The 14302-nt window shown below is 44.4% G+C and overlaps 1 protein-coding gene across 1 annotated transcript in view; it reads right to left on the bottom strand.

Moving 5' to 3' along the window:
- Nucleotides 1-3951: 3951 nt before the first annotated feature.
- Nucleotides 3952-14302, bottom strand: part of KLHL6 (kelch like family member 6) — a 55457-nt gene continuing 45106 nt past the window's right edge. Inside the window, exons 4-7 of the mRNA XM_007468927.1 lie at nt 12258-12495; nt 7343-7545; nt 5597-5810; nt 3952-4253 (exon numbers count right to left, since the gene is read on the bottom strand). Coding sequence (XP_007468989.1) covers nt 3952-4253; nt 5597-5810; nt 7343-7545; nt 12258-12495 — 957 coding nt within the window. The remainder of the gene's footprint in view (nt 4254-5596; nt 5811-7342; nt 7546-12257; nt 12496-14302) is intronic.

Here is a 14302-nt window from a genome sequence, read left to right on the forward strand (position 1 = left end):
AAAATCTGACCTGTCAGAACTGGTTTTGCAGTAGCCATGTTTGAGATACTTGTGGATTTCCATGAAGGATGACTCTTCAAATTAAAAGATCTCATACAACACCCAGATCAGATACTAAGGGAAAAAAGGATTTGCAACCCCAAGTTAGGACTTTATATAAGAAATTCCAGTGGTGTTTACCCACTTTGAAAATTTTACTGAGTACTTTCTTTTTCAAAATCAAGTAGGATAAGTAAATAACAGCAGTACCTCAAGGGCTTTTATAAATAGCAAAGCTATACTTTCATAGCTATAAGCAAATATTTGCATTTCCCTGAGAGCACAGTTTCTTTCAGTTCAAGAGCTCTGTGTGCCTGTGTGTCTGTGTGTTTCCTGAAGCCAGTGTATGCAGAATGCAATGAAAGCTAAGAAGAGAACATTTAATCTGTTGATATTTGGGTGAGTTTAGCTCCCCATCCATTTCAGATCAGCCTTGGCAACTGGGGCCCCTTAACCTCCCCAACAGATTCCACCTCATCAGAGCCTCTGGGCCTCACTCTCTCTTGGTCCAGAATGATAAGAGACCCAGCCAAGCAGCTCAGAGGCCCCACAGCAAATGGGTCTGATGGCTGGTCCTGCTCTAACTTTGCCTAACTTCTAAGAAGTGGGCTTCCTCCTGGAACCCACTTGCCTGGAACCCCTGTTCCTTATTCTCCCCTCACACTTCTTGAAAATGGAGTCATGCTCACAAACTCCAGGGTCCCTGACATCATTTTCTAGACCTGTGTCCTTAAACCTGACTTTCTCCTCTTCCTACCTCATCCTCTTCCTCCCAGGCAGGGGTACTCTATCCACTCATGGGACCTGCTTCAAGATCCAGCCTGCTGTTCCAGGACATCCTACACACCCTGCCTGAGTCCTAGGGCCCTTTGTCTCTGGCTCATCTGGCACCAACCTGCCTCGTCCCCCTGTTGGTAGTATGGCTTATGAGAGTTAACTTCCTGCAAACTTGATTTTTGTTTGTTTGTTTGTTCATCTCAGAATGGAAGTTAGATTTTAAGAGATTCCATCCCTGGCTACTGCCTAGAGACTTAAATCCTGAAGATATAAAGTTTCCCAAAAATGACTTGAAATTCATTATGTCCCTAAAAGTTACAGACTGGCAGCTTCAAGTGCAGAACTCTGGATCTTCTTAGTAGGTGTCTCCGTCTGCCAACCCATGCCGTTACTGAGAACCCTTGTATTGAGAACCAGATTTATAACACAGAGATCCTAAATCCTGTTTCCCGGCATAGGGTTAACCTGCTGAAAATTTGGGCTCAAAATTTGCCAGTTGCTCTTATCAAAGGACCACCAGGACAAAGAGAACACTCTTTCTGAGGGGAGGCTCTCTGCATTGCCAGTGATGCTGGCATTGAACTTCCTCTTTGAAAGTTCTTTCCTGAAGTTGTCTTTGAAATACGACTGATAGCTGCATTGCCATGATGCTGGCATTGAACTTCCTCTTTGAAAGTTCTTTCCTGAAGTTGTCTTTGAAATACGACTGATAGCTCCTATAGCCCAGAAGTGGTTTCTGAAGGCGATCTCAAAGAAAAACAAATATGTAAACAATGGCCACATCACTGACCAAAGAGCACAGCTTCCCAAGGAGATCACTTGGAAGGGCAATAAAGATCTGGATGCAACCTCATAACTTCATACACGTCCCATTTTCTCTAACTTGATGAAAAGAAAAATTATAATATTGACCAAGTGGCCTGTTTACCTGTTTATCGAGTGTCTCTAGGGTGGGGATTGGTCTTGCTTTTTGGAGTCCCCAGGGCTTTGCCAAACAAAAATTTCCTGGAATGTTTGCTGAATTGAAGTAGGTTAAATGGTTTCAGTTGAGAGCTTCATAAAGGTTATCAGTGTTTGTAAGTGAGGTATGTGTTCTACGTTCCCACAAACATGTTTGTATTTTCCCATCTCACTTTTCACAGCAAGGAGCTGAACTCTAAGCCACAGAGCTTTTCAAACACCAACGTGCATTTATATTTATCCTCAATGATCTAAGCATAAATAGAAATCTCAGTTGTAATTTTCCAAGTCTTTTTATACGCTTTGAACTGTAGCTCCTTCTAACCATAACTTTTCTATGAAAGTTAAATTCACCATCAACTGTTAATAGCTTCCCAAACTGCTAAGACGTACAAGCACACAATGGCACATCTGACATGAAATAAAACTCTCTGAAGAGATTTGAAATCACATGATGAAAATAAAGGACATTAAGTAATGCAGTTACTATGTTGTTCCACTGTTGTTGCTGTCGTCTTTTTTTTTTTTGGCTGCGTTGGGTCTTCGTTGCTGCGCGCGGCCTTTTTCTCTAGTTGGGGTGAGCGGGGGCTACTCTTCATTGCAGTGCGCGGGCTTCTCATTGCCGTGGCTTCTCTTGTTGCGGAGCACGGGCTCTAGGCGCACGGACTTCAGTAGTTGTGGCGCACGGGCTTAGCTGCTCCGTGGCATGTGGGGTGTCTCTGGACCAGGGCTCGAACCCACGTCCCCTGCATTGGCAGGTGGATTCTTAACCACTGCACCACCAGGGAAGCCCCTGTTATTGCTTTTTAAGTACAGCATATGAAACAGGATCTCTTAATCTGTGTCCCCAATTTGGGGATTAGAATGAATTTCCAGTGAGCTCATATGAAAGCTCCATCTCTTAGAGTGAAGAACAGACGCTGTTCTTTGAGTCAAAACTATGCCAAGCTGATCCAAAAACCAAATAGAAGGGATTAAAAGGATCCTGAAAACGAAGGTTCCAGGAGGGTGGGGTCACAGGGACATGGACCCAAATCACTGTCTAAAAAGTAGAAAGTGTGCTGTCAAGAAGAACCAGTCAGAGGGAAGAGATATGGGAACATATGTATATGTATAACTGATTCACTCTGTTATAAAGCAGAAACTAACACACCATTGTAAAGCAATTATACCCCAAAAAAGATGTTAAAAAAAAAAAAAAAAGAAGAGCCAGTCATTCAACAGTGGCCAGCAATGTAAGGATGTTTACACTGAAGAAACAAAAGCAAAAACAACCCTCCCCGGAAAAACAAAAACGGTATTTTGAGTCTCTGCAAAAACCTTTTCTACGTTGCAATACAACTGTTGGACATTAAGAGGTTATAGGGCACTGGGCTGTGCTGAAGGTACAGTTCTGTCCAGCAATGACAGTTCCAGTCCACAATGGACCTCCTGTGATCATAAAAAACAGAGGGGAGGACAGAAGTCTTTTACATTTTTCATAGCAAACAGGTCTTCCCAGACCCATCTCCCCAGAACTGTCAGATGGAACAACCTATGAGATGCTCTTGACAAGGGGCCCAAGGTTTCCACACCAAAGATCCCAAATGGTTTAAATATAAGGGAAAGAAGAAAAGAAGCACCTTTATTTCCCTGCCTTGCTGAGTGAATCCTTTAGCAAACTTGTCAGAACAAAAATGAGCTGTTCTGTTTTTTTCATGTTCTGAGATAGACAACATGACAGAACCTACATTAACTTTGAAATTGGAAGACCTGGGTTTAGACTCCTCGTTTAGCTAACTTGTAATCTGACTGACCTGGGGCAAATCACTTAGCCTCTCTTAAACTCGGTTTTCTCACCTGTAGAATGGGAGTAATAAAATCCAGTCACCAGGTCATTTGACGGTTAAAGGAATTGGTAAACAAAAGTGCCCGGTAGCGAACCTGGCATGGGACAGGTGTGTCTTGAATGTCAAGTATTATTCTTCTTTCCTCCTGAGGTAGGTCTCACGGACAGTCCTGGCTGGTCTCAAGTCCCAAAGCTGTGACTTCCAAGAAGCCGTCATGGGGAGCTGCGGTGAGCCCCTGATGTATGCAAGGCCTGTAACTCAAGCTCCGCTAGCTGCTTTAGAGGGACCGATGCCGGGGAGAGGGAGGAGGGCTCCCCGCCTGGCTCCGCCCTCCGCGCTCCCGCAGTCAGACCGACACAGCTCCAGGCACGATCCTCCGAATGTGGGTGTACGACTTCCTGATGGTGACACTGCCGTGGTGCGACACCCCCCGGGGCAGGACGCACTCCTCCGTCAGTTTCTGGGCCTCGGGGTCCCAGCACAGCACCGTGGCGATGACCTCGTTCTTCTCGTCCCGCCCCCCAGTGATGTACAGCCGGTTGTTGCAGGGCGCGATGCCGCAGCTGGCCCTCTCGTGGCTGAGCTGGGTCACCAGGCACCAGCTGTCCTCCAGAGGGCTGTAGGCGTACAGCGCTCTCATGGCCCCTCCTGAAGAGGAAAGGAAACACCGTGGGCATCTCACTGTTTTTCTGGTTTTCTTCCCCATTAACCACTAAACTCCTTCTCCTGGTTAGGTCAAGTCTACCATCTTGCCAATAGAAAGCAAATTCATGGCTCTCCAGAAAGCCAGAATGGATAACTAGGGGCAGCAAGTCTCAGCTGGAAACACTTCATAGCCCTTTAAACTCTGCAGCCAGGTGCTAATCAGGTTCTGAAGGACACCTGTCTTCACACGGCTGCCAAAATGTACCATAAGACTGCTTCCGGGAAGAAATACCACCTGGTGCATCCTATAGGCCCGGCTCATAATCCCAGCTCTGCCACTTTTGGATCTGTAACCATGAGCACCAAGACCACGGTGGTGATAAGAAATCAGAAGGATGCACGTAAAGCACCTGGCAGAAGGCCTGGTGCATAGGAGTCTTGCATTGTATTGATATACATGGCAGTGACTAGAGGTGGTGGCATCTCTAGACTGAGCATGACCTGGGACACCAGCCCAAGTTACCCATCTTGAGATTAGTCCTTTGGGGCAGAGTCACGAGTCTGACCATAAAGACATAGGAAACCTGAAGCAAGGGAGAAAAGGGGTTTTGCCTTAATCTGTTCCCGTATTTTGCATTCAGGAAGCCTTCTCTGATTAGCTCTTATTTGCTGGAGTTATTTATTTTTGGTATTTCCTTGATCAGTAGTTCTCAATCCTGGCTGTACATTAAAATCACCTGCACATTAAAAACACCTGACACTGTGGCCAGCGTCCTCCTTCTCATTCTGATATTATTGGTCTGCACAAGCCCCAGCTACCCATATTTTTGGAAAAAGCTCCATAGATGACTCTAATGAGTAGTCAGGGTTGAGATCCATCACCCTTAACAATTACATGCCAACTGTGGTCTGGCTAATCAGGTTTTCCTTCCAGCTAAATGCAACCGTTCAGAGCCCCCAAAGCAAGTCGGAAGAATAAAATTCCCATGAACACAAAATAAGAAATAAAGATAGCTACCATTTATTGGGCACTTATACGGTGCATATTTCAATTTCTGTGCATTTCTAATGCTTACAGCACACTTTGTTCCCAAAGCAATTTCTGGCTCCTCCCCTGGGCCCCATTGTCCATCTGTCTTGTATGTCTCCTAAATGGGGGCTGTTTCTGTCTCCAGAACTGCAAGGTAAATTCCAAGGCCTGGACCAATCCCATCTTCTCTTCTTTTCAACCCTACCCACATCACCCAGGAACTCAAGAATTCCCAGGAGGGTCTCATGTGCTCTACCTGCAGGGCTGCAGGTGTAGGGGACCCTACACTTAAATAAGAAGCCATTTGCTCACTTACCAACCACATAGATACGGTCCCGGAAACTCACTGCATTGATGCATTTAGCCTCTACTGGCATGGTTGACTTTAAATTCCACTTATTGGTTGAAGGGTCGTAACACTGAGTCTTGTCCGTGGCCAGTTTCCCATTGGGCCCTCCCCCAATCACATAGAGCTTCTTCTTATGGCTGGTGGCTGCGAAGGAACTGACATGGATAAGGAGGGGTGCAGCCTGTAGAGACACAGGGCACCGGGAGAAGCTGTCAGTGACACTGCCCAGATTGCTGCAGTGGCTCACAGGACACAGGCCAGGAGCTAGGGGACACAAGCCCGGGAATCCTTTGCCTGAAGTCACAAGGCCTGTGGGCCTGACTCCCCTGAGACACAGAGGGGATCAAAGCGTACATTTCCCACCCTCCCACCAGGCTCCAGATGTTTCTAGCCTGTTTCTCCCAGAGTCCAGTTCTCAGGGCAGGAGTGGTGTACAGGAATAAGTGTTTATACAAATGAAACCAGCCAATGTTGGAGGAGAATGCTTTCTCAGACATGCATATTCATATTTATTCATGTGCTCCTTCATTCAAAAAATATTTGCTGAGTGCCTACTATGTGCCAGGCATTGTCGTTGGTGCTTATAGCTAGGAAGAAAAGCTGGTATAAGGGTTTCAGGTGGCCACAGGTAAGCATATTCTCTCACTCTGGGGCAACATACAGATCTGAGGGTTAAGCCAGACTTGTGTTTCCATCCTGTGAACCCCAGGGCACTAAAGGGGACTTTTAAGAGTCTCTTACCCATTAACATAGCCCTCTTGGGTCATGGAGCAACTTTGTGATGGGACTTAAACTGAGAAGTTCTTGGGCACTTATAAATGTTAAGGGCTCCCTATAAAGTTCTTTTCAGGTTAACAGATCTTGGCTGGATGCCATCATGACCTGTCTACCTTTGCTTGTGCCTGTGATGACCACGTTTCACACACCCCAAAGCTGGAACATGCTCTGACATATAATCTGATAAGGAGGAAGAAAATTTGAAATTGGGAATAATCTGGAAGTACAGGAAGTGAGGTCACCTTACCTCTGTGTGTGTGTTGGGCAGGGCTAAGGATACTTAACATGAGATCTACCCTCAACATATTTTAAAGTGTAAAATACAGTATTGTTATCTATAGGCACAGTGTTGTATGGCAGATCTCCAGAGCTGGTTCATCTTGCATAACGGAAACTTTATGCCCATCGATGAGCAATGCTTTGCCTTTTCTTGAGTATGATATATGCCTGAGATTGCATTGCTAAAGTCTTGTTTGAAGGCACGCAAATGGTTCATCACTAATAGGTAAATAAATAAGGGCTGACTTCTAAATACTACCAAATGACTCTGGATTCAACAAACAGTGTAGTCAAGAGATCCTGGTGTGCCCAGTGTGGAGAAGACAAGGGCAGATGGCATCGGAGGAGACAGAGACTCTAGGCCAAGACATGCAGACCGAGACAGGATCAAGCCTCCCATCTACATCTGGGGTTCTGGCCAGGATAGGACAGGTACCCACACAGAGCTCCCCCACCTGGAAGGAAATCATTTCCGTGACCTGATCGGCAATGCTGACTTGATGGCTCCTATGAGGAGGGAAGCTCAGAGCCACCAAAAATGTTCTCAGTGGGAGCAGGGAGATCAGAAAGCCGTATACCTACATTGGCAGATACCAATTTTTTTTTTTTTAAGCTTTGAAGCAATAATACAGAGTTACTCATAGAAATAATCTATACCTCTGACCAGCAGTTGTGGAAGGGGTCATAGGTCTCCACGTTGTTGATCCTCTGCAAGCCATCGAAACCTCCGATCACATAGACCTTGCCCCCAAGCACCACCATCTTATGCCTCCAGCGGCCTATGTTCAAATACTCAATTTGAATCCACTTATTGATTGAAGAATTATATTTCCAAACATCGTGCTGTGTTTCTTTGCCACCTAGGAGACATATAGAGCATTTAAGAAACCACTGATATGTCAGAAATGCAGCTTCTCCCATAATTCCCCACCGGCCCAGAAGTGTTAAATCCCCAGACCAGCACCAACCCCCGCCCCATCCCCCCAGACAAAAGAAATCATGAAGGTGCATGCAGTGTGGTTGCTGGGACAGAGCCTGACACAGGGAGACAGGAAGACACAGTGTAAGGCTGGGGTGGATCATGCACTGGGCTGTGCCATGTGTCACCTCTGTGCTGTGAGAATTCAGAGAAGAGGAGGCTCCGTGAGCTAGGTCCAGAGAAGGCTTCAGGGGAGTAGTACCCAAGTCTGCCTAGGCGAGTGGGGACCAACAGGAGCCTGGACTCCAGTGTTTGTGAGGCTCAGGGGCAGGAGGTCAGGCAGGACAGGTAAAGTTGGACGATTGCAGGTGGGGATAGTAGGGCTTTGACCAGCGGGCAAATGAGAAACCAGCTTAAGTTCTATGTTTGCTTATTGATTCAAACAAATGCAAACTTGGGAAAATCACCACGAAATCTTACAAAATTCTCTTGGTTCATGACTCTGATCTATATAAAAACATAAGTGAGGTTTGTTCTACTTTGAAACAATTTCTATTGGAACAGAATGAGATGCTCACACCAGATCATTTGAGAGTGAGCTGGTAAAAAATTTTTTCAAGACAACTCAATAAATAGAAAATATGTAATTCAGTTAGGGAGAGAGACCAAGACAAAGGAGAGCTGACTTTTCTGGTGACTTTAATAAAATATTTTAATGACTGTGTTTCCATTTCCCCATCAGCACTGAGTAATACCAGCTACCTAAAACAAAGGATGTACCTTTCAGACTAAGATGTGCACTAGTGTGGAAATGAATATCATTAATGACGCTCTGTGTCACGGGTGAGTGTTTCTCAAGGGTGGAGCCCAGAAGTGGGATTCCTAGGTCAACGGCGTGCCCACCTTGAATTTTTACAGGTGCTACCAAAGAACCTTCCAAAGCTGTCCTGGTTGACTTTTCCCCATACCCCACCCACAGCGGATATTAGGAAGGTTTTTTTGGTTGGTTTGTTTTGTTTTACAGCCTGAGAGAGAAAAATGATGTCATAGTTTGGTTTCCCCTGGCTGCTAGGGAGACTGAGCTTCATCCTCTCCTGTTATCTTTTTGTTCATATAGTTTAACCATTCTGGGGGAGGGGTGTTGTATACCTCTTAGAGGTCTCTATTCAAAACACTGTGATATTGATCCCATTCAGGTAGTGTCCAAAATTATAAAATAACTATACACTTTGAAAGAAATGTATGCAAACTTTATTAAAAAGGGGAAAAAATGACAATTTTTTAACTTCAGGATGTAAAAGAAGACCTGATTAACTGGGCAGGCATATCATGTGCACAGCTGATAAGACAGGTTATTACAAAGATGTCAACCCTCCCCAAGCTAACCTATATATTAGGTGCCTTCAGGGCTTTTCATGGATTTCAGGACATGAAGTCACCATTCTAAGCTTCATTTGGAAGAGTAGATTTGGGAACATTTCTAAGAAACTTTTGAAAAAGAAGAAGGAATGAGAGAGCTCCCCCTAGCAAATATCAAAATATACTAAAAAGCTGTGGTACTAAAAATAATGTGCTACTAGTATAATACAAACTGATCAATTAAAAACAAGGTACAGAAACAGACTAAAAGATATAGAGATTATTAAATAAATGGCATTAGAACAATTGGCTATCTGTTTAGAGAAAAATTTAGATCCCTATTTCACATTATACTTAAAATTTAAATGTAAATGCTATAGAAGTAACTGGAGAATATATAGGAGAAGATGTTAATGATCTTGGGGTGGGGAGGGGCTTTCTAAGCATGACAAGAAACCTAGAACATATAGAAAAGAAAGTTACTATATAAAATATAAGTCAAAGTTAAAAGACAACCCCACTGTCTGGGAGAAAGTATTTGTAATACAAATAGCAAAGGATATATAATAAGAACTCCAAAAAATTAATAAGGAAAAGACAACCAATAGAAAAACAAAGGGTAGGAACAGATCATTTTTTAAAAAAAAGATACGTTTAGCTAATAAATATATGAAAATATATTCAACCTCATTAACGATCTAAGAGTGTAAATTTACACACTCAAGTCTATTAAAAATGTAATTGATAATAAAAAATGTTAATAAGGATGTACAAAATGGGCACTGACATTCATCATTGGTTGAACTGTAAATTGGTACAAACTTTCTGGAGGACAATTTAGCAATATCTACAAAAATTCTAAATTTACACATCTTATGACCACTTCCAGGAATCTCTCCATATATCAGCGCAAGTTCATAAATATATGTGTATGAAAATGCCTATTGCTGTATTTTTTTCAGTGGGAAAATAAAAGCTGAAAAATATTATGGTTCATTCATTCAACAGACAGCCCTGAAGCTGGTGAAATGAGCCGTAATAACAATCCTCGCAGTAATGATAATGATGACTAACACTGCTGCGCTCTCACCACGTGCTTGGGATTGTGCTGTACTTTACATGTATTACATTGCTTAACACATATAGTAGATCAATTATACCAACATGTAATGATGTTCGGAACAGACTGTTAGTTGAGTACACATTTCTGTTGATTTAGTACAACAAGCATGCTTTCATGTATTGCCTGTATCATTTTTATTTTTTTAACATTTTTATTGGAGTATAATTGCTTTACAATGGTGTGTTAGTTTCTGCTCTATAACAAAGTGAATCAGTTATACATATACATATATCCCCTATCTCTTCCCTCTTGCGTCTCCCTCCCTCCCACCCTCCCTATCCCACCCCTCTAGGTGGTCACAAAGCACCGGGCTGATCTCCCTGTGCTATGCGGCTGCTTCCCACTAGCTAGCTATTTTACGTTTGGTAGTGTATATATGTCCATGCCACTCTCTCACTTCATCCCAGCTTACCCTTCCCCCTCCCCGTGTCCTCAAGTCCATTCTCTAGTAGGTCTGTCTTTATTCCCGTCTTGCCCCTAGGTTCTTTGTGACCATTTTTTTTTTCTTTTTCTTTTTTTTTTTAGATTCCATATATATGTGTTAGCAGCCTGTATCATTTTTAAAAAGACAACAACAAATTGAAGACGGACAAAAGACAAGTTGTAGAATAAAACACTATGTATAGTGTATGTGGCAAAGACTGACCATGATTACCAAACCTGTCTTTTCCTCCTGGGCACACGGCTAAACTACATTTCCCAGCCCCACTGCATGGGGGGCGGGGGTGCAGGGAGGGCATGCGGCTGGTTCTTGCCAATAGAATGTGAGCAGAACTGATGCCTCATGTCCAGGCCGAGGCTGTTGTGAGCAGGTGTGTCTTTTCAACTTGTTGGGTTTCTCTCTCTTCCCGAGATGCATCAAGCTTGAAGGTCACGTCTGGAAACAGCCTCATCATGAGACGGAAGGAGCCTAGGTCCCTGAATGACTGAGTGGAGCAGGTGCTCTCCCCCAACCCACACATACTTCTGTGGTGATTCACTGAGATTCAGGGTTTGTTACAGCAGCTGGCATTACTTACTCTAAGACAGTATAAAGCCATTTTTGTAAAAAAAAAAAAATTAAAACATGTAGGATTGTAATGGCACAGAGAAACTGCCATATTTTACTTTGCACTCCCTGTATTGCTTAAATCTTCTATAACAATTAAAAAATGTTTCTGTAAGATAAAAGAAAGCTAAACCCTAGTCTGTGGTATTAATAGACTCAAAGAAGAACTGACCTGCCCTTTATCTTGGAGGAGACCAGCTCTGGGAATAAGCTCTTTCCAAAACAAGTTCAGATTAAAGAAAACCTCCAAGAGAAGGGAAGGGAGGATATTTGTCTTTTCCCTTGGTGCTGCAAGAAGAGCTAGGTGGCTTTTAAAGTCATGGGAGAGCATGAGACTCAGAGAACATGGATTGGAATCCTGCCTGACACTTACCAGTGTGTGACTTTAGGTAAATTCCATACCTTTCTGAGCCTCGGTTTTCTCCATTTGTAATCTGGAGATTAAAATCACCTACCTTAGAGAGTTGATGTGAGAGGCAATAATTAATTGCTACCAAAGAGTAAATTCATCTACTATGCTGTAAAGAGATTACATCATTTAATAAATACTTATTAAGCATTTACTATGGCCAGACACAGCGCTAGGTATTGGGAATATAGTGTTGATTCATGGAATTTAAGGGCTAATGGGAAACAGGCATAGAGCAGTTATAAACAATTAAGCAAACAACTTAGAAGTAAGAAATGAAAAAGTACTGGATGCTATTGGAGCATCTAAAAGTAAGACCTAATCAACTTGAGGGGAGAGGTCAGATTTGGGGGGAAGAGCAGACATTTTTATTCATTACTGTATTTCCAGTGGCTATAGCTCAGTGTCCTATGCCTACAGCAGACACCGAATAAACTCTGGTACCACTTTCTTTCTTCCTTTTCCATGAAGGAAGTCCTATCTGCCTGCTCCCCCAGTTCCTACTACAATACTGCTCAAGGATTAGGGTTCACTCAGTAATTATTCCCTCTCCACGATAAGACCATCTGAGTGCCTGGTTTCCATATCCTGACCCAGTTAGTGCTAGATCACTGCCATCCACAGTAATTCTTCTGGGATGGTTGCCTGTCTCTCACTCAGGAAAACATGAAGTGCCTTGGGGGCTGGCTTTGGCATCACGTGGCTTCTGCTTACCTGAGATGTAGACCTCGTTTTTTAATGTCACGCATGCAAACTCCACCCACTTCTTATTCTCACTGTCCAGCTCGTGCTCTGTCATGGGGAGCTTGGCCACCTCCAGGCGGCTGCGCCTCAGGGGATCCAGGCAGGTTACCTCCGCCACAAACCGTTCATCCTTCGTGCAGCCACCGATGATCATGAACACCTCAGACTGGAACTCATGCATCCTGGGCTTGGTGCGCTCCGAAATGATCTGGAAAATCAATGGGGGTACAAAAAGGCAGAATGGCACAGTGGTTCAGAGCTCAGGCTATGGAGCCAGAGGAGCAGAGCCCAATTCCCAACTCTGCCACCGTAGGACCATGTGACTTCACCTCCTTGGGCCTCAGGTTTTTCTTCTGTATAATGGAAATTTTAGTGGTAACAACCTCATAGGTTTGTCATGAGGATTAAATGAGATAATATATTCAGTGTGCTTGGCCCAGGGCCTGACGTATAGTAGGTACTCAATAAAGGTTATCGGTTGTAGATCTTGCTACTTTTTAAGAAGTTCAGGTCTGTCTACCATCAAATGCACTTTCCTGCCTCTTCCCTCTTGCTTGGTCAGAAGCACTGAATCCTGGAATTTCATTTCTGGCCACCTTCCACTCCCCCCTGGTTTCAGTTTCTTGATGATATCCCAGACTTTGCTCGCTACCAGGCCTTTTCTGGAAGAGAAGTCCTGAGGGCACATAAAAGCATCCAGAGATTTAGGAGAAAAGAACCAAAAGGGAGCAAGGGTGTGTCTAAGGAGGTTGGGGGACTGGGTCCCAACATCAAGCATATGACCCTTCAGAGCCTTGAACAAGCAAAGAAATCCATACCACAGATATTTGAACCCAGCTGTAAGAGCAGAGGTTTGGAGTCAAATACACCAGAGTTCCATCCTGGTTCCACCACCGATGGCCATGTGACCTTGGAGAAGCAACACAGTCTCTGTAAATGCCTGTGATCATTCCTATGCTACCATGCCATTGTGAGCATTCATGAGGTTGTGATGTAGAGAGCTGAGCAGAGCACCTGGCACATGCATGGCCCTCCATAGCTAGTCACGGCAGTAGGAGTGGTGGGAGATATCATATTGATGTAATTAATGAAAAGGGAGAGCTGCCCTCCTCCTGGTTCCAGCCATCCCTGGGCTTGATGGGGAAGGTTCTACAGGGGTACTGATGGGAGACAGAGAGGCAGCAGCACCTATTTCCCACATGGCCAAAGCAGCTACTCTTTCCTACAGGGTTAAGCTGACCTAATATGGATTATGGAACTTCAATCTTGCCCACAGATGGTGACAGTTTACCTGAGTCCACAAGTGGTGAATCCAATCAATAGTCACATGTAATCAGATCAGCCAACACCCAACCTCTACTTTCCCAGAAGAGACTTTGTTTTTTCTGTGCCAATAGTCAGATACAGTAAATTCTGCATCCTCAGTTATCGAGGCCAGACCATGGCCATAAAGTATGTGGCAGGGCTCTCCTTTATGGGTCAGCAGAAAGGAGTGGAGGTGTGTGGCAGTTTAAATCCTGGGCAATGGGCTGAAACTGAGGGCACTGACAGTGGAAAGGCCAGCTGGGATAAGGGTGGAAGGGGTGGTCCCGAGAACTTGGAGGCACTATGAGAATACCAAGCTGGTAGGAGAGGAATGAGCAATGAGTTGGCACCAAAGACAAACTTGGCCAATCTGAGATTTCTCCCTCCAGCCTCTAAACCTTCCTTCCCACAGCTGAGGGATAACCTCTAGCACCAATCTGGTCCTCTTGCAGGGAGGATTTAGGGATTATAGGGCAATGCTTAGAGGACAGCACTAGCTTCTCAGAACTGGTTCCCTGTGACCCTTACTCTGGTTCTGAGAGCCAAGCCTCAGCCTCCTCTCTGAAGACCCCCATCTTATTCACAGTGCCTGCTCTCCTGCATCAACAGCCTGCTGACTAGCAGGGGACCAAACCAGCCATGATCTTACTCCTGACTCCCAGGGCTGGCATCCCGGTCCTGAGTCCTGGCCTGTGGAAGACTCTGCTCCC

This window comes from Lipotes vexillifer, unplaced genomic scaffold, assembly GCF_000442215.2.
Source record: "Lipotes vexillifer unplaced genomic scaffold, Lipotes_vexillifer_v1.1 scaffold263, whole genome shotgun sequence".
Classification (NCBI taxonomy): Eukaryota; Metazoa; Chordata; class Mammalia; order Artiodactyla; family Lipotidae; genus Lipotes; species Lipotes vexillifer.